The sequence below is a fragment of the Diabrotica undecimpunctata genome, chromosome 4 (assembly GCF_040954645.1).
Source record: "Diabrotica undecimpunctata isolate CICGRU chromosome 4, icDiaUnde3, whole genome shotgun sequence".
NCBI lineage: Eukaryota > Metazoa > Arthropoda > Insecta > Coleoptera > Chrysomelidae > Diabrotica > Diabrotica undecimpunctata.
In genome coordinates, this window is record NC_092806.1 from 32,015,879 (window position 1) to 32,043,812 (window position 27,934).

At 32.5% G+C, this 27,934-nt stretch overlaps 1 protein-coding gene across 1 annotated transcript; it reads left to right on the forward strand.

Moving 5' to 3' along the window:
• The first annotated feature begins 21 nt into the window (after positions 1-21).
• LOC140439408 (uncharacterized) lies at positions 22-27,839 on the forward strand. Its single transcript, XM_072529292.1, has 4 exons — positions 22-200; positions 12,057-12,689; positions 19,388-19,729; positions 25,688-27,839. Exons 1-4 carry the CDS (start codon positions 164-166, stop codon positions 25,852-25,854), a joined length of 1,179 nt encoding a protein of 392 aa, XP_072385393.1. The 5' UTR covers positions 22-163; the 3' UTR covers positions 25,855-27,839.
• Positions 27,840-27,934: the final 95 nt, after the last annotated feature.

A 27,934-nucleotide genomic window follows, 5' to 3' on the forward strand; every position in this document is an offset into this window, starting at 1 on the left:
TTTTATCGAAACAAAGTATAATCCAGTGCGCGTGTCAAATTCAGCATGAGGTTTTCTGTTATCAATTTAAGTTGTTTCAGTTGATTGTTTTTACTGTGCGATTATACTTTTTTTAATAATGAGGCCGAATTATAATTGCAAATAGTGATACCAAATTTGAAAAATGGATAACGCAAACAACAATGCTGCATCAGAGCCAAGTAAGTCATTTAAAAATAGATTTTATTTCATGATCGATGACTACTCGCTATTTTCTATATCCGTGTTTGAAATGTTTGTTGTTAGTAAAATTTGTCACAAATTGTAAAGTATGTATTCTTTAATATTTCCTTGATAATTAATATTCTTTATAGAATGCTTTAACTTTTGACATAGTTTAGATTGAAAAAACTTTTATTAATTAGTTTTGCTGAGAATTTTCGCGATTGAAGTAAAACTTTAAATTATGTAGGTACCTTGACAGAACAAATCAAGATATAAGTATTACGAAGAATAATCTAAAAGAAGCCGCAAATATAAGTATTTTAGGGCGTCGCGACGCTTTTAAACGCCTTAAATAAAAACGATTACCCTTAAAATTAAACTAGGAACAGAATTTGAAAACGTAACAGGAAAAAGAACAATAAAACATCTTTAAATTAATATTAATTATCTGTAATAACTTCGGCTTCTCTGATTGCTTGGAAATCGTTTTTATATTACAAATTATTAAAAACTGAAAAAAAGTATTTTTTGTGTTATTTGGAAATAAAATTTTCCTAGTTATATAATTTTATCTGCCTAGTTATATAATTTTATATAATTTAATTTAATTTTTATATAATACTATAATGCTATATAAACGTAGATGCTTAATCCTAGACACATTCTCTTTTTAAAGACATATGTCTACCACTATAATCTAAAATAAAACCAAAAAAATGTTTTTACCATATTTATTACATTATAATTATTGTTTATTTTTTTAATAAACATTTAAAGCTGGAGCTCTTTCTAACATAATAGCAGTTTGCAACATACAGATTATTATGAATGGACTACCTAAGTCTGATATTACAATGGGTGAGATTTTTAAAAACCCTTTCCAAACATTTCTAATTTGTGTGTATTTGTCCCATAAGAAGTTGGAAATATTGGTTTTTTAGTCGTCTGAAGAATAAATAAGGACTTTTGGTAATGGATATACATTCTGTGCGAATGGTATTATTTGTTGTTAGTGAATTTGTGATGTGAGAATATTAAAGTATTAAGATACACTCTGGGCCAAAATTAACTGGCCACCTTAAAAATGGGTAATTTTTGATTTCTTATATCTCCTAAACCTGTTGTCCGATTTAAGTGATTTTTTTAATATGTTATAGCCTTATTCCTTGACAATATCTTTATAATAATATTGTTGCTAAACAGGTAAATTTTCATTGTATATCGGGTGTACGAATTAAACTGTGTTTTTTCCTTAAAGTTTGCATCACCCTGTGGAATATTCTAGCATTTGTAGAATACTGAAATTAAATCATAACTATAGCCTCATGCTTTCTTAACATTTTGTTTTTTGATTGATTCGCTTATGTTGGATAATACCAAAGTTAGGTGCTTTAACAACTAGACATATTTTTTATCAATTTTTATCTCCGCGGAAGAGAAAAAATAATCTTGTTGAAAAAAAGTCATTTGTTACAGTAAAAATCCAATGAATAAAATCTTGGAAGAAAATTCAAATTAACAATATTTTGGAAATCAAAATCTAATTGAAAAAAAAATTGGGTATTAATAATGGGTGTTGCTGCCTCTAGCCCTTAGGACTTCTTGGAGCCGGTTTGGCAATCCATTCATGATATTCTGCTCTACCGCAGCTGTCTTCAGCTCTTCAAAGAATGCAGGGGCTGGTACTCTTGCTCTTACCCGTCTTTTGAGGTTGTCCCAGATATGCTCAATTGGGTTAAGATCGGAACTGTGTGCTGGCCATGGTAGAACTTGAATCCCGACCTCATTAAGGTACTCACGGGTAGATCTTGCTGTATGGCAACGTGCATGGTCATGCATTAGTCTGAAGTTATCACCAATGAATGGTGCAAAAGGCATGACATGGTCTTGGAGAACTTCTTGCACGTATACTTGGGCATTCACACTGCCTCTACCGAACACATCAAGATCAGTACGCGCTTCATAAGAAATACCTCCCCAAATCATTATTGACCCTCCTTGGTAAGCCACTGTTTCGGTTATAGCGCATGCAGCAAACCTTTCATTTTGACACCTATAGACACGTTGGCATCCATCTGGACCTTTTAGGGCTATTCTGCTCTCATCTGAGAACATTATATTATTCCATTCTGTCATAGTCCAGTTAGCATATTCTCGCGCAAAATGAAGTCTAGCCCTACGGTGTTGTGGGAGCAGTTGTGGCTCGCGAGCTGGACTAAAAGCCCTTAAGTTTATTTCTGACAGTCTTTTTCTAATCGTTTGTCACACTAACGTTTCTCACCTTAAGAAGAGACTTAGGAGATTCAGGAGCGGTGCAAAAGCGATTTCTCATTACTTTAGTCACAATGAAGCGGTCATCTCGAACTGAAGTGCATCGTTTTCGGCCTTGACCTGACCTGCGGTTGTACGATCCTGTCTCCCGAAATCGTCTGATGGCATCTTGTACCGTAGTTCTGGATACACCGAGTATATCAGCGATATGACGTTGACTGTAACCAGCATCAACTAAAGCCACTGTCCTAGCATCAGTTGGAACGAGTGGGATTTTTAAAATCACAAACAATAAGTAAGCACTAAAATTTCAACTTAAACAGTATTCACTCAAAATGATATAAAATTACAATTTTAATTGTTAATTTTAATTCCAAATTTAATTTTAATTACAAATTGTTCAAGAATTGTTACACGGAAACAGATTTGCAACAATGTCGTACAACGACTATATGTCAAAAATCCTTTGATGACACAAATTTAGGAAACAAACTGTCACAGGTAATGTAAACAAAACAATAATAAAGGTGGTGGGGTTAATTTTGCTGGTGAGTTAAATCGTCTGTGTTGATGAAAAACATGCTAGTTATTAAACTATTAATTGTATATAGAACTTATAAACTAGTTTTAATTTCAATATTTTATAAATGCTAGAATATTCAACATCACCACAGGGTGATGCAAACTTTAAGAAAAAAACACAGTTTAATTCGTACACCCTGTATACAATGAAAATTTGTCTGCTGAGCAACCATATTATTATAACGATATTATCAAGGAATAAGGCTATAACATATTAAAAAAATCACTTAAATCGGACAACAGGTTTAGGAGATATAAGACATCAAAAATTAACCATTTTTAAGGTGGCTGATTAATTTTGGCCCAGAGTGTATTTACTATGAATGTTCATATTTTAAGATTGTTATTGTTTAATTAAGACTTTAATTATTTTTTTACTGTATTTCAAGGTATTTTATTGTTGTTTTTATCAGGGTTATTTCATACCAGCCTAGGCTGTTCAGATAGATACACTTCATCATCAAACAGCATAAAATACATAAAATCAGGTAGACAAAATAGATCTAATATTGTTCTGAAGCTATTTTTTTGTTGCATTTTAATACAATTTACTATTTTTATATCCATTGAACCAATTTTACTTTAAGCTAAGTCTATTTTGTTGTTTTGATTTCCAAAATGAAAATTTCCGGACTGGAAATTGAAACGTCAAAATAAACTTATTTTTAAGGAAAATTGTGGCTTATTCTCAATAAAAATAGTAATATAGATCTGGATGTAGGTAGTTGTTTTAAATATTATAAATTTAAGACTTCTGTTAAAAATAAAAATTTTAATTTTCTTATCTTTCCGACGACAAAGTAATTTGTATTTATTTTTGATTTTAGTTCTACCATTAAATTATCTAATAGTTTATATAACGATAAATCGTGTTTACATTTCAGTAAATGGTCGTTTTGTTCTCTTGCTTGTTGCGATAAGATAAATCGGAATAAAATGCGGTTTTATTGCATTTTTTAGTTATGTACTTATCAGTTTTAATATTTTATTATTTATAACTAGGGCATCTTTTAACTATTTTCTTAATTGATTACACTTATAATGATTTGTTCCTATAATTATTAGCAATTTTTATTTGAATGAGCTTTTTGGTTTTTTTATTTTAACAATTCACAGGTTACAATTCACAATTATCTCATATTATTCGTTTAATATACTTTCAAAGTATTCTTCCAGCGCATTTGGTATACTTTTTATATACTAGTATTATTTTCGAATATATCTAAACTGACTAAACTATTTGCTCTATGTTTACTTCGACCTAATAATTTTATATATTTTGTTCGACCTAATTTGGTGTCAATATTATTGTATAAATTTTTATAAGCTTCTGCTCAGGTTGTGATACCGTAATTCTCTTTCTTGTTAAAGATTGGATTTTAAATTTTTCTTCGTTTAACAATCACCCAGTGTCCTCTTGTAACTTTTCTAATAATACTAGGAATATTTTTTAAACTGTATCAGAAACTATTTTCTCTTTATAAGGAAATGTATTAACAAATGCCATATCGAGTATTATTTCAAATTTAAACATGTCACTACCCTATCATACTAAGCAATGAACTACAATCAACTATTGCAAACAGCAAATTGGACAAAATTTCAAAATTACGTTGAAAACGATCTGCAAAACCTAAATGAAAATGTAGATATAGACAAAACAATATACTCTCTGACAAACGTAATCACAGAATCAGCAAATAACACCGTTGGAATAATTAAGTACGATCACAAACATCAGTCGGTACCTTGGTGGGATCATACCATGGTGGGGACTGCAAAGTAGCAATAAAACAATCGAAACAAGCTTTTAATAAATTCAAACGACACAGAACTCAAACTTTATAAAATTTAAAAAATTAAGAGCAGTCGATAGGTATACCATTAAAAAAGCCAAACGTGACTCTCGGAGAGAATATGTCACCACAATACATAGTTGAACTCCTATAACAACTATATGGAAAAAAACTAATAAAATGTCTAGATCCAAACCCCATAAATCAATTAACTTTCTAACTCAAAATAACACTATTTATAAAAGCCCAGAAGAAATATCCAATATTCTAACATCTACTTATAAACATAACTCAAGTAACTTAAATTATACTTCCAACTTCTTAGATATCAAAATAAAAGAAGAAAAAAATCCTATAGAATATTACGATCAAAACAATAACGATCTAAATATATCAATAACATAGGAAGAATTAGAAAATGTATTTCAGAATTGTAAGAACACTTGTCCTGGACTCAACATGTTACCGTTTATATTTCTTAAAAATTTAGGCTCTCAATCTAAACAACATCTACTCAAAATCTATAATATAATCCTATCCAGAAAAGTTTTTCCTAAAATATAGAAAAATTCAATCATAATACCTATTTCTAAAACCAACTAAACCAAAAGCAGATCCACAAACATACCGACCGGTATCACTCACATATAACACAGCACTGTGTTGGAATATTTTTTGATATAAGCAAAGCATATAATACAGTTTGGAAATATTCAATCATTAAAACACTCAGCAACTGGTTAATAAGGGGTAACATATTAAAATACATTTCGAATTTTCTTGAAAACAGACAATTTCAAGTTCGAGTTGACGGAACATATTCTCAAACAAAAATTCAACAAAATAGTATACCACAAGGATCAAACTTAAGGACAACTTTATTCTTAGTAGCAATAAATTCGATGTTAACACAAATTGAAAACCCAGTCAAAGCTAGATTATACGCTGACAACCTAGTTATTTTCTGTAGAAGAAAAAACATAACAATGATTCACAATCACATTCAAAAAGCGTTAACACACATTAAGAAAAGGTCAGCTACAAGTGGACTTCAGTTTAACACTTCAAAAACGAAAGCAATCTGTTTTTTAAGGAGAAATCAAATCCATACAAAAGAACTATATCTACACGAACAAAAACTAGATTATGTAGATGAAATCCGATTCTTACCCGTCTCCTTATCGGCCATACACGACTTACTCATGACTATTTATTACAGCGCAAAAATAAACCAGTGTGTGAATTCTGCAACAGTGTTCTAACGGTCAAACATTTTTTAATCTTCTTCTTGTTCATGTGCCATCTCCTCTAAGAAGGTTGGCAACCATCATGGCAATTCGCACTTTCGATACTGCTGCTCTAAAGAGGTCAGCAGAAGTGCAGTTAAACCAAGCTCTTAAATTGTTTAACCAACAAGTTATAACGCTCGGCCCTCATGACATGTCCCAGATATTGCAGTTTTTTGACTTTAATTGTATTTAAATCCTCTTTAACTTTTCCCATTCTTCCCAACACCTTGACATTCGTGACTCTATCCACCCAATTTATTCTTAATATCGACATTATATCAACTTATCGACATATCAGGGAAAATTTTTGACTTCCTAAGAAGCATTACCAACTCCCTAAGAGATGCCCTAGAAGAAAATACAGATACCCAAAAAAAATTTCTTATCTTAAGACTGTCAACTAGGCAGATTCACTATAGGCCTACTTCAAAAGATCTAAAACATACATTGTAATACACATACATATTATTGTTGTAAACTAATGTATATACACTAATTGTATCAACTGTCATATTAATCTAAATATGCTAATGACCCTGCGTGGTTGACGCGTTATTAAAAATAAAAAAACATGTCAATATTAACATCCTAGTTCCAAAATATAATCTTTCTTGTATCTCATGCTAACTTTACATCTCTTCACGCAATTCTCTTTTAGTTTTTATCTCATAAAACTTCATTTATTGTATATTCTGGGAAATATGTTTTCTGTAGTTTTCAAGTGTGCAGACCAGGTAATGTCACTCACCACCTACATCGAATGGGGTTTCCAAAGAAGACTTAAAACTTCAGCGGCAGTTATTGATCTCTCGGCAGCTTACGATACAGTATGGAGAGAGGGCCTTATATACAAAATTATCCGTGCAATCCCCTGTAAACCAATAGCACGCCTAATAGATAGCATGATCAACGACCGAATGTTTCAAGTAGTGATGGGCACAGATATCAGCCCACCAAAGAAACTTAAGAATGGTCTACCAAAGGGGTTAGTGCTCTCTCCACTACTATTTAGCTTATACCTAGCAGATATGCTGGAAACACAGTCAAGAAAGTTCGGATACGCCGATGACTGGGCCCTCACTACACAATGTAGAATACTAGAAACGTCTGAAGAAGTTCTGACGGCAGACTTATATATATATATATATATATATTGGGTAAATATTTTCGCAAGTGGCGACTTCAACCAAATGCATCCAAAACAGAAGTTAGTTGCTTTCACCTGAACAATAAACTTGCTGGAAAGGAACTCAACATACGGTTTGAAAATACCACACTTAACCCACAACAAAACACCGAAGTACCTGGGCGTAACACTAGACAGAACGCTATCATTTAAAATGCATTTAACAAAAACTGCCCAAAAGTTGAGTACAAGAAATAACATTATACAGAAGCTCTGCGGTACCACCTGGCGAGCATCGGCTTCCGCTCTCCGCTCTACTGCCTTAGCCCTTGTTTTCTCGACCGCTGAATAGTGTACTTCAGTCTGGCTACACAGTCCACACGTAAAAAAGGTCGACGATTAGCTGCACAGCACTATGAGGATGATAGCTGGTACAATTAAATCAACTCCCACCCAATGACTTCCAGTATTAAGTCACATCCCACCTCCACATTTACGACGAGTCGACGCACGTGAATACAAAAATATCATAACCAATATAAACTTGCCGATCCACCAAGATACCGAGGATGCACGAAATACCCGCCTCCGTTCTAGAAAACCACCAATGAAAACGGCAAGAATGATACATGAGGAGTTCAACATCACGAATGCATGGTCCCAAGAATGGAACAAATGGCAAAATAACATGCCCTGCATTACCCACAAGCCACCAGGTTTTGATCTTCCACGCAAAACATGGTCCACTCTAAATAGGATCCGAACCAGACATGGCAGATGTGCATACATGCTACATAAATGGGGAAAGAATCCGTCTCCTCAATGTAACTGTGGGGAGAACCAAACCATCGACCACATTATTGAAGAGTGTCCCTCAAGGTCCTACAATAGTAGCCCTGAATTCCTGTTTGCAACTTTAGAGTCAATTGATTATATAAATACACTTGATGTTTGATTGTAACTATTTAAATTATTGTACCTGTTATTTTTCAGAAAACTTCTCATTTATATTGAATATTTTTTAAATAGGTCTTGTCACTTGCCTATTTATATTTATACAGATCTTGGGCTAAAGTGTCGGTTTTAATTGTTAACTATTCCAAATAAAACGAAAATATTTTCCTTGTTTCCTTAATCACAACTACCTGATGAGATATGATTTCTAACAGATGAGCGTTTTCCTTTTTGTACTTAATTCCCGATCTAATATTAATTTGCATAATAACTACCAAAAACCCTCTCGTATCTAGGCCGAAATATTATTTATATTCAACATATCGACATATCAAGGAAAATGTTTGGTTGCTGTTTGTAGTTATAATCGGTTAAATCAGTAACGGTTATCTTTACGGAAATTTTTCATTTATTTTCGTCTAATCTAGACTCGTTAGCCTTTTGCAATTCATATATACCAATAGAAATGAAGTTAACTACTGATACATATTTGTTTACGGTATTGATCTAAATTTGGAGTATATCTTATCATCTGATTAGATTTTGATTATGTTTTCAGGAATTAGTCCTCATAATTTTACATAATTTATTTTAAGGTTAAAATATGATAAAGAAATATGTTTAAATAAAGAGTAAACTAGTAAATTAGATGTATTAGATATGTAAAAAAGAATACAAAAAAAATATTAAAAAAGTAAGTTGAACTGAGAAAGGTACAGACAGAAGCGAAGCTTTTGTTGTTATCTCTACCAAAAATGAGTTACTGAAAGAAAGATTGTAAATGGTAAAAAATTAACAGTAATAATGTTTTCGGAAATTTCCATTTTATATCACTGAGTTGCAAAGTTTAGACGAAAGATAAAGACTATACACGATTGGACAGTGTTGCGTAATTTTATCACTCTCTTTGATTTTATCCTTATGCGGTGTCGGCTTCCCGAATTGCATTTCTCTACAAATTTCTTGGATCATACCACTATTAATCCTATTCACATATTCTGTCTAAGTTATTCCCACCAGGTCTTCTGGAATTTTGTCTCCTACTCCTTTCAGGAACTCCCAACTCAGCGATCCTTCGTAACGGGTGATTAGCACCTCGACTTCTTTGAATGCGCGCTTACCACTTTAATTTATGTTCTTTCATTTTAACATCAATTGGTGACACCCCAAATTTTCTTCAAAACCACTTGTTATAAGTTATAAGATTTATTACCCCAAATCCTTTGTGGCAAACCACCACAAACCATAACAGGGTTTGTGGTAGACAGATTATTAAAATAAGGATGCTGTCTGTCCCCGACTTTAGTTAAGATCTACTTGGAGCAAGCGCTGAAGATGTAAAAAAGGAAATTAGTGGTATGGGAATCCCTCTAAACGATACCAAATTGTTTACAGTATGCTTTGCAGAACACCAAATAGTCTTGGCTCAGGACTACGAAAATCGCGACAATGTGCCTCCAGTAAGTTGTCGTTCCATCGTTATCGTGGCCTTCTTACTGATCGTCCTACTTATCATTGGAGAACCGTCTCTTGCCGTCTTTACTATCTATTTGTTGTCATTCGGCTTATAGAATAGTTTCATTCTACTCTTCTATTTCTTACCCAGTCCTTGATGTTCTTCACCTTGCATCTACGTCGTATAGTTGTACTTCTAGCTCTGCCCCATAGTGTTTTCCTATAAGTTTTTCTAAGTGTTTTTATCCTCACTGTTTCTAACATCATTTTTGTCCTCTTTGTGGTACGTGGTGTATCTGCAGCGTATGACATTATTGCTCTAATGACTGTTTTCTAAATTTTGCATTTCATATTTCTTTATCAATATTTTTATTTTTCCATATTGCTTCATTCAGGCAATCTGCAGCAATGTTTGCTCTATTTACTTGATCTTCTACTTCTGTTGCAATTTGCTGTTAGAACCATACATTCTGGTTTTTTTTTTGGGAAAATTAACATGTTAAATTTTATTTCGTTTACATAAAATTGGTGCAGCATACGTTGTAAATCTTCATCACCTTGGAAGAATAGTATTGCGTCGTCTGCATAGCAGATTATCTTAAGTTGTTTTTCTCTCATTTGGTATCATTTTTTAGTTCTTGAGAAGTTCTCTTTTGTTCTATTATTTTTTAGATTAGTTTTAGTAGTTCTTTGGTCAGATCTAGTCCTTCGTACTTAAGAAGTTCGTTCGGTATTCTAGTCTCTCCTGGTTATTTTCTGTTATTTAATTTCCTTAATGCTCGCTTTACATCTTCCTCCTCAATATTTATATCGTCGCTTTTAGCAAATAGGGATCGAAAATAGTCTGCCCATGTTTGTTTGTGAATGTGTTTCATTTTTATTAGTTCGTTCATCTCTTTTCTTTGAACTCTGATCATTCACCATATTTCTTTTTGTGTTCGGTAGAAGTCGTGTTCTATCTGTTTTAAGAAGCTCTGCCAGTGTTTCCTTTTTATTTGTCTAATTAAAGTATTCGTTTCATTTCTGATTCGTTTATAGTGGTTGTATACATGTGTTTATTGTGTTCTATATTGTAAAAAGGCTTTCTTTTTTGCTTCACATTTTATCTTTACTTCCTCTCTAAACCATGGTGTTTTCTTTTTTGATATGGTAATGTTTGTTACTTTTCTCTCTCCAAGTGATTTTGTCGCTGCATTAAGTATGTTATTTTTTAAATTTTCCCAGCTTTCCTCGATGCTATCGTTTTTTAATATTTGATTCCCAGCAATCTTTCCTAATATTTTTTTTTTCGGTATAAATATTAAATGGATTCTGTATTTAGTCGTTCGGCGTTGATTTTTGTTTGTGTTGTCGCCGCTCTCTTAAGAGTGAAGTATTTCATGATGATTCTTATGTTACATAATACTAGGCTATGGTCGCTACCTACATGAGGTATTGGGGCATCTTACGTCCATTATTTTTGATGGATACAGTATATCTCTGTTGGTTATAACGTAATCTATCATAGATCTTTGTCCACTGGTGTTATTGAATGTATATTTGTGTTGGTCTTTGTAGTTAAAAAATTCGTTGCAGAGGTTAATCATCAGTTTTCCACTTTCATTTTTAACATTCCCGTTATATTTTTGCTTAGTTCCAGGTATTAATTGATTGCTTATTCGACTTAAAATCCCCCAATATCATCTTTTCTCTGAATTGATTTACTACTTGTTGTAATTCGTCATAAGACGTAGCCCCTGTAGGTCTTCCTTCTCCATTCTTATTTTTGTTGTTACAATCCTTTCTGATATGTATTGACACTATTTGATGTGATTTTGATACCTTGTGTGTATTAGTGAGGCTACATCTTCTTTGGCCCTGCTTTCTTTCGCTACTCCACTATTTTTGATTGTCTTTTTCTTTCTTTTGTATTTCCTGTAGAGTGCAAATGTGTATTTGTTTCTCTTTCAGCACTTGGGATGTTTCTTGGTTCCTGGTCCTTGGTTGAATTGAGCGATCTGATATTCCATGTAGTAATTCTCACCAGAGTTTTGGATATTTTTAGCTTGTCCTTATTTCTCGTTGTGGTCGTCTTCATAGTATCAGTCCTGTTCCGAGGCTGTACATTATTTTTTTGGGCAATATTCGTTTTTAAGATTCACTCACATATCTATTTACTAAATACTGATAATAGGAGCCAGGGATAAAAAAGAATCATGAAAAAATATTATATTTGTGTATAAAGCTTATATAATATTGATAAATTCACAGTTGGTGAGTTCTAAAGCCAATGTCTTTTTTATCTCTCTGTTCTTTTGTCGAATTGTCTCTTCTCTTAAGTTGAGGAGCATTTAAACAATTTAAAAACAATTTTATAAACTACAACTTTTTTTATTTTAGGTTTGGAAGATAAATCAGCAGCACCAGCTGAGAACGAAAAGAAAAACGAGAATACCTCTAGTCCCTTAGAGAATGTTAGTCTTACAACGCACGAGGAGGAAAATCCCGAAACTGATGACGACCCTCCTCTAAAGGAGGGGGAAAGAGTTCCGTTGCTAGGACCCAACGAAGATTCCAAGGACAATAAACCCGATACTCCAGCTAGCAAACCACTAGCATTTAACTTAGACAATCCAGGAACTCAGCAAAGTGGTACTGAACTTGTGACTAAACCTGATAATACAATTAGCAAACCTCTAACTGATAATCCATTTAACAAGCCACCTATTGATGATCCAGCTAGCAAACCACCAACAGTGTTTAAGTTAGAAAATCCAGGAAACCAGCAAAATGGTACTGGACTTGTGAATAAAATAAAAAGCGTGGCTGAAAATTTTTTATCCAGTAGTGAAAGTAGCCGGCCCACCGAATATGATCCAGAATCTATAGGAGATGAAGAGTCGACCCCGTTGTTGTCGAGAACACCATTTAATAGACGGTTCTTGGATAGACTATGGATGGTGCTTTTCGTAACGCTCATAGTATTAGCTGTTTCTATTGGTGCATTTTTATTAATCTGGTTGGGTCAAACACGTAAGTGATAATCATTTCACATCAATTTTTAAATAATAAAATAAAATTAATGCATCTGTTCCATATTCAAGGAAATGATTTTGTACAAATAATAGTCGGAAGTCAAAATATCTGACTATAATTTATTTTTCCTCTTTTAGTATCTTTATTTAAGAATATTACCTGTTTTTAGTGAACGTTTTCTTTTTAAATATTATAATTACACATCTTTCTGGACCAACCTATAAATCTCCTTGCAACTGATTACTTCCCTCAAGCTTTTTTAATTATTTTCTACTTTACTATTTTTTGATATATATATATATATATATATATATATATATATATATATATATATATATATATATATATATATATATATTGTTGTGATTGTTTATTTTGACTGTGATTTTAATTTATTGAGCCAATAAAAGAATTATAACTTAATTGTTATCAAATGTAAAATAAGACTCCTTATATTACCTGTGTTCGATGGATTCAAAGATTTTCTAGTTGTCCTTTATCGAGATAGAGAAGAAGGATAATAATAAAAGAAAATAGTATATTACAAAAATTTAAGCATTCTTTATTTTATATGAAAAAGAATAAAACAATTTTCAAATTCTGCCGTTATCTTATCAATCAGCATACAAGAAAATAAATGAAATTTTTATAATAATAAGATTTTAAATCTACATAAATTTATAATAAGTGAAAACCAATTTTACTTAAACTTTCCTTTACTTGAAACAAAAAACAACAAAACTGTAACTTTTGATTAGTCAAACAAAACTCAATTCTTTAAATTTGAATGATAATGACCATGATGTCAACCGGTCAACCATGGTGTCAATGCCGGTATCCAAACTCACGAACCACACCCTATCTTCTAACAAACGACTGTTTCCTTCGATGGCCAAATTACAACTGCCTCTCCCCGTCTCCTAATCAGGCTAACCCCATTACCATTCAATAACGACTATCCAATCAAAAGCTCAAATCTTGTTTACTACTGTTAATGTTTGTTCTAAAAATTCTGTGTATGATTTGGGAAGACCAAATTACTGTTTCAGAGAAAGAATAAATAAAAATTGATTTTTCTGTCCTCAGTCTGTTAATACACAATCTATACCTGTTTCCAAAGATTAGAATATGGTCATTTAATACACAAACAATGACAAGATTAACTTACAGGTAAAATGTCTTCTAATTCTACACAAAGGGGTTTTTTGATAATTTTGTTGGAAACGGAAAACGAAATTTCTATTCTTATCTACACTAAATCTTATCTTAAATTACTATATACAATTTGTTTATAATGATATCTTAAAATTTTATTCCGATGGATCTTTTTATTTATTTTTCTTTGGTTGGGAAAGAAGAAGTATGACAATATATGTATATATATATATATATATATATATATATATATATATATGATTTTTATTTAATATTTTTCTTTCTTAGGCTATTTTATGTTATCTTTCTACGGTGTACTTCTAGATAGGCTGCATTACAGGTTTCTATACATGCATTTTTTGTCTATCTTCAGTTTGTCTGTTTCTTTATTGTATCGTTAAATTCTCACTGCATGAATTTTGGTCTTTTTTATGGAAAAAATATATGTTCCCTCACCGTTTGTTTTTCTTTTAATTCTAGTTTTTTTTTTTATTTTTGCTATTTATGGCACAATATGCACTAATAGTCCAGTCGTCAGAGATTTGACCTCTAAAAATTATACGAACAAGCTGAATTTTTCTGATGTCAATTTAGAGACACCCCAAAATGTTTATTACCACTTTTTGTGTAGAATGATTTGTTATCTCAGAAACAACGCTTGAAGCGACCGGCGATCTTGTAGTTGAAGTTGTGTAGTTCCAAAATGGACATTCTCAGCAAAATTCAGCTTGCTTGTATGATTTTTAGAGATTAAGTGACATTTTCGTCTCTGACGGCTTGGGGTATAAAAGCACATTAAAAAATTACAATTTAATCTAGCCAAATCCAAACTAAATAATATTTAGTAAAGCTCACTCGGTATGATCAGCGATGTTCAATAGCCCGATTCAATAAAACTAGCCACAAACAACGGCATCATGTATTACGTTGGTAACAATGATCCAAGACATCGATATGGAGTCGCCATTCTTGTAGACAAAGCGACAAATAAATCAGTAGTTGGTTTTACTCCCTACTCAGAGAGATTGATGATGATTCAATTGCAGACATTCTCTAAAAAGATAAACATTGTACAAATATATGCACCAACTGCCGACAAAGATGAGACCGAGATAGAGAGGTTCTACATGCAATTGAACGAAATCATAAGATCCACAAAAAAAGATGATATATTGTTGGTGATGGGAGATTTCAACGCCAAGGTTGGAAAAGGAAAAGTGGACGGATGTGTGGGGGAATTTCGTTTGGGAGAAAGAAATGAAAGAGGGGACAGACTTGTCGAATTCTGCCAAAGCGAGAAGATGGTAATAATGAATATAAATTTTAAATTACCTAAAAGAAGACTTTATACTTAAAAATCACCTGCAGATTCAGAAGATAACATTGTTCGAAACCAGATAGATTATATTTTAATAAAATCTAGATATAAAAACGCTATAAAGTCTCTGAGAACATACCCCGGAGCTGACATAAATTCAGACCATAATCCATTAGTAGGCGTAATGCAGATAAAATTGAAGAAGATCCAAAAACAAACAAATATACCACGGTTTGATAAAGATAAAAGAAGAACCTATACGTCAGAGCTTAAAACAAGAAATAAATGATAACTTCAAGATCAAACAAGACGTGATAAAAACAACAGATGTTAATGACAAATGGAACATGATACAGGAAACTTTAATAAAGGCAGGAGAAAAGCTACTGCAGACAAAAATAAGAAAAAAACAGAGATGGATGACTTTAGAAATCTTAGATCTAATGGAGGAAAAAACGAAACATAAAGGCAGGAGTAAGGCAAAATACAAGGAACTACAGAGATTGATAAGAAAGAAAATAAAAGAGGCCAAATCCACCTGGCTTGCTAATCAATGCAGTGAAATAGAGGCATATGCTAAACAGTATGATAGCTTTAACATGCATAAGAAAATAAAGGAAATGACAAATACACTGAGAAAAAAGAAAGATGCCCTTCTGAAAGACGCAAATGGAAAAATCATTATAGAAATTAAAGAGAAATTAAAAAAATGGAAGACATACATAACAGATCTGTTTGAGGATAATCGACAAGAACCGAAAGAAATCGACAGCGAAACGGGGCCAGAGATCATAATAGAGGAAATCGAACAAGCAATACGAAACGCAAAAAACGGAAAAACTGTAGGTCCAGACGAAATACCTGCGGAACTACTGAAATGTCTAGACGATAAAACTCTACCTGTACTTCTGGACCTATTTAATGAAGTATATAAAACTGGAAAAATCCCACAGGAATGGTTGGTGTCCACCTTTGTAGCAATACCAAAAACAGTATATGCCAAAGATTGTTTAGACTATAGGACAATATCACTAATAAGCCATACCCTCAAAATATTTCTAAAGGTGATTCATGGAAGATTATATAGAAAGCTAGAAGATGATATGGATGATACTCCGTTTGGGTTCCGCAAGGGACTGGGAACGAGAGAGGCATTGTTTGCTTTTAATGTCCTCTCTCAAAGATGCTTAGATATGAACCTAGATATTTATTCCTGTTTCATCGACTTCGAGAAGGCATTCGACAGGGTCCGACATGAATAACTAATAGAGGTACTGAGAAACAAAGATATAGACAGACGAGACTTACGAATCATTATCAATCTGTATTGGAATCAACAGGTCAATATAAAGATAGAAGAACAAAAGTCCGAAAATATAGATATAAAGAGAGGAGTAAGACAGGACTGTGTTCTGTCACCATTACTGTTTAACGTGTACAGTGAAGCCATATTCCAGGAAGCGATAGCGGATGTGGGTGATGGAATCTCTGTAAACGGAAGAATAGTAAATAACATAAGAGTCGCTGATGACACCGTTATAATGGCAGACACTCTGGAATCGCTACAAGAATTGGTAAATAGAATTAACGATTATTGCATTAGATACGGACTAAAAATAAATAAAACAAAAACTAAATTTATGATTGTCTTAAAAACGCAACATGGAAATGAAAGATTAATGATAGAGCAAACTCAAATAGAAAAAGTATAACATACAAATATCTGGGAACCAGGGTTGATGACAAAAATGACCAAACAGAGAAATCAAAGTCCGAATTGAAACTGCAAGGCAAGCATTTATGAAAATGAAGACAATGCTTACCAATAGAGACCTTCAGTTGCATCTCAGATTGAGGGCTCTAAGATGTTACATATTTTCTATCTTACTATACGGAATGGAAGCTTGGATATTGAAGAAACAACACATAAGAAAAATAGAAGCGTTCGAAATGTGGTGTTACAGAAGAATATTAAAAATTCAGTGGGTTCAAAGGATTACCAATGCTGAGGTACTACGACGTCTAAATAACGAGTTAGAAATTATGAACAGCATAAAATGAAGAAAACTAGAGTATTTGGGTCACATAACCAGAGGAGAAAAATATGAGCATATGAAAATTATGCAAGGAAGGATCCAAGGAAGAAGAAGCATAGGAAGAAGATGCATCTCCTGGCTGAGGAACCTTAGAGAATGGTTTAACTGTAGTTCACTACAACTTTTCAGAGTAGCAGCCAACAAAGTGACCATAGCCATTATGATATCCAACCTCCGATAGGAGATGGAACTTTAAGAAGAAGACTCGGTATGAAACTTGTAAAAACAAAGTATATTTTTGTTAAGCAATGAGCTGTTTAGAATAAGGCTCCGTACATTTGATCGTTATTAGCTCGCACCCTACGACTTCGTAGAAGTTTCATCAAAGGCCATAGTAGACTTTGTTAAAAAAGCTAAGATGAAAGACCAACTTTAACCTAGGAATAAGCCACAATGTACCTGTTAGGTCAACGTGGAAGAGTATTGACTGTAGATTGATGGTGTGAACAAAGTTTCTAAATTTATTGTTGCTTCTTCGGCAGAGTATCATCCATACATTCACAATCATCAAATTGATAATATGAAAAAATATATGTAATCCGTCGACACCACTTTCTTGAAAAACATCCCATATGCGACCGTTTTTATAGCGGAGTCTCAACAGATGAAAAAGCGCAACTTGTTACCCAGTACAGTACCGTTACTATAAAATTACGATATATAAAATATGAAGTAAATGACGATTCACTTATGCATGACAAAGAAGAATTCTTTAAACAACTTAAAGAAATTTAAGCTAATTTAAGCTAAAAAACTTAAAATACTAGTTAACTAATAATACTTGGGGATTTAAACAGCTGAACTAAAAGAAAACAGAGGAATAACGTATGTAGTTAGGTTTTTTGGTGAAAACATCATCAATAACAGCGGGCAAAGGCTAATCACAGTATGTAAACAACACGAATTAAACAAAACTACTATATAAATATAGACTAAACAAAACTCAAAAAAGGTGATTTCAGAGATTTTATCAATGTTAAAAAATACTATGAATGGATCAAATTATGTATCCATACATCACCAAAAGAAGCTTTGGAACAGTACGAAAAAAGCGACCTAAGACTAAAACCATACTGGTCGAATGAATAAATAGAAAAGGATATTGAACAAAAGAGGAAAAAATACCAACAATACCTAAGTTCTCAGGACAACAATGATAAAGTAGCATATAAAAAAGCATAGACCAGAGTACGAAGGAAAATACGATAGAAAAAAATAATTAACCTTAGGAGAGAAATTGCGACAAAATCAATTCATGTCTTGGAGATCGCAGCAGTACAGAAAGCTGGAAACTTAATAAATCAAAACGATGTAATAATAAAAAGAAAATGATACCAATACAATTAATTGACACCTCTACCAGACTGAACTCCGGACATTAGTATCGTTTTTTGTTCAACAGTGTTACATTCATCGGAGCATTTCCACTCATTTACTATTAGTTAGGCACACTCATCGCCCTCTAACTTGGTACACTAGGCATGACAAGAAGCACTAAGGCGCAGAGGATGCTCACCAACCAGATAGACATATAGATAGATTTGAAGCGTGTTAATAGTAACTGAATACAATCTGCACAAGACATAAACAGATGTAAAAAAGCTGATGACGACGTAATTCCAGCAGTGGATGCTTACAGGTTTATGATAATACTTATTTAGGATTTATTTTACTTAAAATATATTGGTCAGAAGCGTCAGTATTTACATAGAATTATTGGACAAAACGGACATAGCGGACAGTTAAAATTATTAACAGTTAAAACGGATTATCTAAAATAATTCGTATTGAAAAATAGCAAAGCTGTATCAACTATAAAACTGATATAAAAGACTTTATAAAATTATTTGCTAAGACAGTGACACCTGTATATTTCTCAATTTTGTGGCCTTCTGCATCATCTTAATTTTAACTGCCAATAGTGTAACATTAATTCCTATTTTACGTTGGTAGGTCAACTTTTTTAGTTTATCTGTTTAATTTCCCAATTTAAAAACCGTCTGTGTATCAGACATCAAAATTTTATCGTAAATAATATAAGAAATGAACTTCCTTTTTAAATACATGCGATTTTCTGTTAAAACATAAATACAGTTGAAATTAATCAGTATAATATTTTTTTTTAGAATCTGAAAATGGTTATTTTAATTATATTCTTAAAAACCAGTGGATTACTCTTGAAGCCGGATATGAATCTCCAACTCACATGAAAAAATTAAAACTTCCTGCCCATAACGTCTTTTTCATCGAGCTCAGTTCTATGGATAAAACAATCTGCCATAATGCATCATCTAACGAAAATTGCGTAAAGCTTCTTCGGAAGAACCAAATGAAAGATAGGCACGAACCGGATGTTTTGTTTAATTTTATCGTGGACCAAGACGGAACTATTTACGAAGGACGAAGCTGGGATCGCTGTACTTGTAAAGCAAGTTTTACAGACGAAGATCTAACAATTGCCTTTTTAAGTAAGTATTTATAACAAATTGCAAAATTAAAAATATTCATAACTATAATTTCAAAGATATTCACAATATATATTTATGTTTATCATTATTACCAAGCAGGAGAAATTACGGCGTGAATGAATTACTTGTAGATTGAAACTAAATAGATCGTTTGACCTAGTAAACTCTTGCACATTGCGACCTAAAAGATCTTTAAATATACTCCACACTTTTGCTTGCGGATTTAGGGTAGGTTTTAGCGGTTTTTGGGTCGAAGTATTCCTTTAAAAGGTAGCTAAATCTTTTTATGACTACACTTATCATGCTCTTGGCTGTATCTTTGTTAAACCTTACTCATCTTCATTCATGATACAAGTATGGACATTCTTCAATGTCCATTCTTATTCCACGAGAGGCTAGTTAATGGACTGATACAACCAGAAAAGTTTTGCCGGGTGTTTCAGTGGCCAGGATCGAGCATTAAGATAGAACTCCACCACCACGACAATTCGACTGCTCTCCGAGGGGAAGTTATTACAGATAAGAGTATTATTCTGAAGCTGTATTCTTGTGGTTTAATGCAATTTACTATTTTTGTTGGGAATAAGCCACGGTTTTCGTTCTCAAAATACAAAACAATAATAAATTAAACAAATTTTGTTTTTGTTGCTTGGTATAAAAATCTTCCAATTTAATTTTATCTGACTCATTCATATTGATAATTCAGACATATATTATACATTTTAATGTCGATGATTTTAAAATAATATTGCCAATATTTTTGAGTTGCGTTCCTGGAACGACTTTATTGTAAGAGTCCATTGTATTAAAAGCACAGAGTTATAAAACATTAGTGCGAAGTATTATGACATATGGGGCTGAAAATTGGATCATAAACAAGAAAAGTAGCAGTAAGATAGTAGCAACAGAGATGGAATGCCTGCGAAGATGCTGCAAAGTAACAAGAATAGATAGGAAAAGTAAGGATGAAATAAAGCAAAGAATATCAATAGAAACAGACATATTAACATATATAGAACAAAAAAGACTAAGGTGGTATGGACATGTAACAAGAACTATCATATGGATAAAGAGAATAACCGAATAAAGCACCATAGGAAAGAGGAAAAGAGGACGACCCCGAAACGGTTGAGCGAGGGAAGGCAGTGAATACTGTAGAATCCCTGAATATATATCATTGTATTACATGAAATCAACTTTAACTTAAGAATGTATCATAGCAAAAAAATCATAATCATATGCAATAATGACAGTAAAACTCTCCTGTTAGTGATCCCATAGTAAATCATGAGGAAAAAACCATGAAAAACCTCATAATACTATCCGGACATGGTAAGTATTTGTTCCTTGTCTTTATTTTACTCTCAATATCAACACCAAACTCTAATTTTATATGTATGTATGTATTATTTTAAAACATTAAAGATGTATCCTCGATATATTATTGACTAACTAATAGTGGTATTTTCTTCCTGTTAATTTTCTCTTAACATATTTTGGTAACAACATCATCCTACACACTGCATTCTGTCGAAAAATTTGCGACACAATTGGATTCATTTAACCTAATTAGAGCCGCTTTTTTAATTTTTTTTTTTTACCATTTGCTTCTTTCGGGACTATACTTGAGTCTTTTCACTATGTTCATTTTCCCATGCTTGTTTACATATTTGAGATCTATCAAATTCTCTATTTTTAATATAAGATTGATGTTCACTTATTCTAACATTTAATGGCTTTGATGTTTCACCTTAATAAAACTGATCGCATTCACAAGGTATTTTATAAAATCAAGTCTTTGTTCTTTCTCGTTCATTGTTAGATTTAGTTTTAAATAAAATAGATCTCAATGTGTTTATTGTTTTGAATGTTGTTGAAATGTCATCTACTTTAAAAGGTATAATACATGTCTGAACTGTCAATGTGAATGAGTCAGAAACAATTAAATTATTAGACCAATGTTTTTACCATGTAACAAAACAGCATTTGTTTAATTGATTTATGTTTTGTATTTTGAGAGCGATTTGCGAAGTGGAAATCAAAACTTCAAATAAACTTATTTTAAAATAAAATTGTGGCTTATTCTCAAAAAAACTGTAGTAAGATGCCACAAGAAAATGGCTATAGAACAATATATATTTAATAATAATTAAAAACAATACATTGGCACTTGGTATCTACTTATTTAGTATAATTTTGTTTTAAGGCCCAACATTTCATTAGGTTTAAAGATCTATTGTTTTAGGGCTTTAGACGTATTGGTAAGTAGTTGTGGCAGTTGCAACTAGAGGAACAGACTGTACCTACTAATTTGAGTTCAGACGTTATAGTTGATTTTATTCTTCTTCAAGTGCCATCTCCGCGGCGGAGGTCGGCAATCATCATAGCTATTCGAACTTTTGAGACGTTGATTTTATACCCATCGTAAACTCTAGGGCGTAATGCGGTCTCGAAGACGCCCAGGGTTGCATGAGATTCGTATTATATTGAATAATTATGAGATACACGAAACTAGGTCTCTAGCTGAACTTAGCTATCTTGGAGGCAAATCTCTGGGCAATAATGATTTTTAATGTTTCGATTGTATTCTATAGATAGAAAAAGAGAGGTAGAGAGAATGAGACCAACATAACATAAATAAAAATAGTTTTCCTTGTCAATTGTTAATAGACCAATAGGCAATGGCCATACCTACTCTATCATATGGATATGCAAACTAAGTAATGACGTAAAAAAATTAGCAGATATTATTGCCGAATAACCAAGAAGGGTCTAAAGCAGACATGGGTAAACTATTTAAGTGGAGGGCTACACAAAATCAAAACATTCTCTAGATGGGACGAAAAAAAAAATAAATAAAACAAGTTATTATTAGTGATAAACGTTATATTTTAATTTTACATCACACGTATCTCATGTGTATAAATGGTAAAAAAAATATTAAAAAGGTAATATAAATAGATTATTCTTTAGCAAAGTATGAAGCGGTATGTGACATATGAAACTGAGACACAGTTCCTAAAAGTTTTTCATAATCTCGCAGAAACTTGAATGAGCTGATTCGCAGGAGTGAAGCTAGGTGTTGGTCAGTCGATCGGTTTCTAATGCTGTTTTTGCAAAGCTTTGTGGTAAAAAACACCTGTCCACAAATGTAGGAAGATGCAAACATCGCAATTTTAATGCAATCTTCTTAGCATGAGATTTCAAGTTTGGAAAACTTGATTTTGACAGGGCCTTTTAGAACTCAGTTCCCCATATGTTCCGAACATGGCTGAACAACACACGCATTATACTCAACATCACCTGTCATCATGAAGTGCATGGTAATGAGATTGTGGTGTTGGGGGAACGCAGAAGTCGAAGAGGCAACAGAGGAAAACATTTAAAATACTGTTATATTTTTATTAATCTAACTTATTGTCTTTATTTATTATTAAATCTGTGGTCGACCCTGCAATCTTGTAGTGCTCTTAAGATGGACGGTAGTTCCACTGTATCAAACGCCTTTTTAAAGTCTACAAATATCAATCCCAAGGGACGGTTATATTCGTTAGTTTTTTCTATCAGGGTTTTTAGGCACTGCAGGTGATCGTTTGTGCCGTAATTAGGGCGGAAACCGGCTTGTTCCCGAGGTTGGTAAAAATCCAGCCTTGTCTTTAATCTGTTCGTTATTATTCGGGTGTATAATTTATAAAGATGGTTAAGGAGACTGATTGGTCTGTATCTTTCCAGGTCTGCTATATCTCCCTTCTTGTGTAAGAGTACAGTTATTGAATTATTCCACTTTGTTGGAATATTTTGATTCCATAGGCATAGATTAAAGAGCTTTTGAATTTTGGCTATCAGTACTGAGCCTCCTATCTTTATCGCTTCCGTGACGACACCGTCCTCCCCCGGAGCTTTGTTATTCTTCATCTTTTTTAGAGCCTTGTAAATTTCGTCCAAAGAGATTTCTGGGATATCTTCGGAACCCTGATTTTGAACCTTCCTCTGCTGATATTCAACTATATCTAGAGTCGATTGGTTGCTATATAATGTCTCATAGAATGATTCCACAATTTGTAACAAATGTTCTCTGTTTGATGTGATGTTGCCATTTCTATCCTTGAGTTTGACTATTTGTTTATTTCCATTTGTGAGTTTGCGTCTCATTATTTTCATACTCTTATTTTCCTCAATGGTTTTTGATGATTTTCTCATCTTTGTATTTTCTTAGGTCTTTTCTGATTTCTCTTGATACTTCCTTGTTCATTCTATTTATATCGTCGTTACTAGAGTTTTCGTCGCTTCTCAGTATTCTTCTTTGTTCCATTTTTTTCTGTGTTTCCAGACTAATTTTTTCTTCCTTCGCGTTTTTTGGGCAGCATTTCTTTTGAGTTTCTGTTATTGCTTCTACTATTATGTCATTTAGGATGTTATTATCATTTGTTGATGATTTTTCTCGAAGTAATTTACCGATATGAACTTCAAAATTTTGTTGGTTGTTGGTTGATACGCTGACGAACTGGCGTAGACGATATTATACAGCGAATCAATAAACAAAAGTGGAGGTGGGCTGGACATGTTGCTAGAATGGAAGACGGAAGATGGACGAAGAGATTATTGGAGTGGAGACCAAGAGCCGACAAGCGAAGTCGAGGCAGACCACCTACCCGATGGACCGACGACCTAAAGTGAATAGAGACAAACTGGATTGCAGCAGCTAGAGATAGAGAGAACTGGAGACGTTTGGAGGAGGCCTATATCCAACAATGGATGTGAAAATGGGGCTGGATGATGATGATAAAGATTTATTATTAAAATGTTCTAACACTTAGTTTATTTAATCTTTATTTCCACTAATTCTAATTTATTACAGTCTTCTACACTTATTCTAATTTACTAAAAAACACAATAATTTATTATGTGCCTTGTCTGTTCCGAACGTTGGCAATCAACATGGCTATTCTGACTTTGTTTACGGCAGATCTGAATAGTTCAGCAGATGACAATCCGAACCATTGCCGCAAGTTTTGGAGCCACGAGTGTCTTCTCCTCCCTGGACCCCTTTTGCTGTCTATTTTCCCTTGAACGATCAGTTGTAGTACTCTATATTTATTATGTCTCATAACGTGACCCAAGTATTCCAACTTTCTTTTCTTTATACTTATTCTTACCTCTCTCTCTCTTTACCTATCCGGCGTAGTACCTCTTCGTTGGTCACGTGCTCAGTCCAGGATATACGTAATATACGTCGGTAAGCCCACATTTCGAAGGCCTCTACTTTTTTCATCAATGTTGCGGTCATTGTCCACGCCTCCATTCCATATAACAAAACTGGGAATACATAACATTTCGGAAGTCGAATTTTGAGAGGTAGGGTGAGGCTTTTAGAAGTGAAAATTTGCTTCATGCTTCATGCATTTATTCGATACAACATTTATTTTCGACTTCATATTCACAAACTAACTGTTATTCAAAAACTTTCGTCTTTATATATAAAGCACCGTTAATCTAGAATCTCGTCGAAGGATGTCGACCTTCCTGACCCTTGGCGAAAAGACTGGGAGGTCACGCTATACTGGTTTTTTAGCCGAGGGAGACCCGTGGATCTTCTTACTAGAAAATACTCGAATAAATAAGGATATTAGTAATAAATATGTTTACAGTTTTGAGTCATATGATGTGTCATTATTTATCGTAACAATACATACCTATGTTCCATAATTTTTGATGTTACTCAAAATCATGTGGGGGCTTGATTGAATAGCCCAAAGGTCCGCACTTGGTCTGCGAGACGTATTTTGCCTATGTCTGTCTAAACCATGAAATTATAATCTCTAATCCAGAGTTTCGATAACAACAGTTTTCGGAGTTTTAATTATAAAATAAATTTTTATCATGTATTTAATAAATCATTATTTATTATATTTGGAAGATTAAATGAATTATGTTATTTTTATTTTTTCCCTTTTTTAGTTGACAATGATGCCATCAGAGAAGTTGTTCCAAGATACGTACTCAACTTTTTGAATCAAGCTACAATTGACCAAAAACTGGATCCATGTTATAGAAATTTTGTATATAACGGAACTATTCTGTATATAGTTTCAGATTACATCAAATCGCATCGAAATATTTGTTAGAGAAATATTCTCGAACTATCAACTAGACCGTCATTAGTCAATGTAAACCAAAAATAATTAGTGTTATTTGTTTTGTTACTAGAATATTTACATTTTTTTATTTTATAAGGACTGCTTTTGCTTTATGTTATTGATATTTATAGCAATTAAGTGTACTGATTTATTCTGTTATTTAAATATACAGAAGGGATAGTTATTTTCGTCCGACAACTTAATTAGTTGTGATGAGCTTAACCATTTCTAAAATACTGCGAATAGTCTAAACCTGAATAGTATATTCAATTATAACGTCAGGTGCTTTATTATAATTTAGTTACAAATATTTCTGACCCAACCGGTAAAAGGTCGCCCGAAACAAATTTTCTTACGTACAAAAAAAAATTTTTTCTAGTCGGTATTTGAGCCAATAAATTCATTAAATTGGTTAGTTTTCGTTTTTAGCTTTGTTGCCACTGCCAAAATTTTTTACTGGGAAGTGTAACTTTTTTGTACATTGGTATTTTAATTTATTTTCTGGCTTTTAAATTCGGTGTTTATTATTCGGTGTTTTCACATTTTCGAAACTTTTGAACGGTGTTCAAACTTTTGAACGGTGTTGACAATTATTCTATAATATTATAGCTAACAGTACAAAATTTGCACACATTTTACTGTGTTTAAAATCTTATATCTCTTATATTTAAAAATCCATTCGCTGAGTTTTTGTAAAAACAATCAAAGACTTCCTATAAATTTTATTTTAATTTTAGCTTGTATAATCGCACTGTCCTAAATTTTCGATTATCTTAATGCTGCATGTTATAATTGGTTTACTTACAGTAAACAGAATATTTTGTTTAACACGTTGAGTACCATATATTATGATACCAACATGGTCTCGCACTTTTATGGGATTGTAGGACCACATAAAGCCACTCTGGTCACACCATTTATGCCAAAAATATTATAACGGCTTATGGGACCTTTTGATTTGTATGCATGATGGCATCGAACTTGTCAAAACAAATTACCCAAATAATAAATCAACCTACAATAAACTTACAGGGTAAACTTTCATGATTTAGAGATATTTGAATGAGTTAAGATAAGTCTATTATTCATTGATCAGTCTATATACAGATCCATTTCGTTTTTCGTTTAGATACTTTTACTAACCGTTTTAAGATTAAAGCTTAAAATTGAATTAGTGTTACCGATCTTCTGAAATGGTCTTTTATCTCCCACTTCTTAACTTGATGTTAAGTAAAAATGGTGATGGAAATTATTACTTAGTCGATTGTTCTCTTAATGAGCAACCATTATATATAAAATTCAGTTTTAGTAATATTTTTTAATTTTAAATTATTGACAAGATCAATTAGGATTATATAATCATGATTCTACGATACAAGCAAGTTATGAGTTTTATTTTTCAGTTTGTTTGATAACTTCTTATTTCTTCATTTATTATCTATTCTTATAATATATTTTCTTATTTTCTGACAAATTAAACTGGTTAGTGTTAACGTGTAGCCGGATTTCCATATTTTTTGTGATCGGCATCGTATTTTTTTGGACACATTAGAATTTAATTTGAGAATGCTGATTTTATTTAGTTTATCTTACAACTTATATTTTTGATCTTAACTTCTCTCTTAACTCACATCTGTTGCTTTTATTACTAAAAATAGTTGCACTTTTCATTAAAATAATTAATGAGTTCTTTTTATTGTAGAGTTTAGTGAAATAAATTAAATTAAAGTAAGCGTGATAATTGTTGACAGGGCTATTAGTATCAAATATGGCTGAATGATCTCGTTGATCGATGCATTTCCCTGTGATGTGTTAGGTTATGTTTTAATAAAAATAGTGTTTTTAGAGACTTAGTTTAAGTTTATTTACAAAATCAACTAATCAACCAACTTTTTTTATATATTATATTTGTGTTAATAATTTTTTTTAATGTTCAAAAATAAGTGACATTCTATATAGAAAAAGAAACTTTATGCTTGTGTTTTATTTAATTACCCCTATAGTTACAATAAGAGATGGGACAAGATCTAGGGCACACATTATTGCTGGTTTAAATTCTCATTCTACA

Excerpts from the sequence above, each read along its gene's own strand:
- LOC140439408 (XM_072529292.1), top strand. The coding sequence starts at position 164 with ATGGATAACGCAAACAACAATGCTGCATCAGAGCCAA. Across the intron at positions 12,690-19,387 it reads AATCTGGTTGGGTCAAACAC|AATCTGAAAATGGTTATTTT; the intron begins GTAAGTGATAAT and ends ATTTTTTTTTAG. Across the intron at positions 19,730-25,687 it reads TCTAACAATTGCCTTTTTAA|TTGACAATGATGCCATCAGA; the intron begins GTAAGTATTTAT and ends TCCCTTTTTTAG.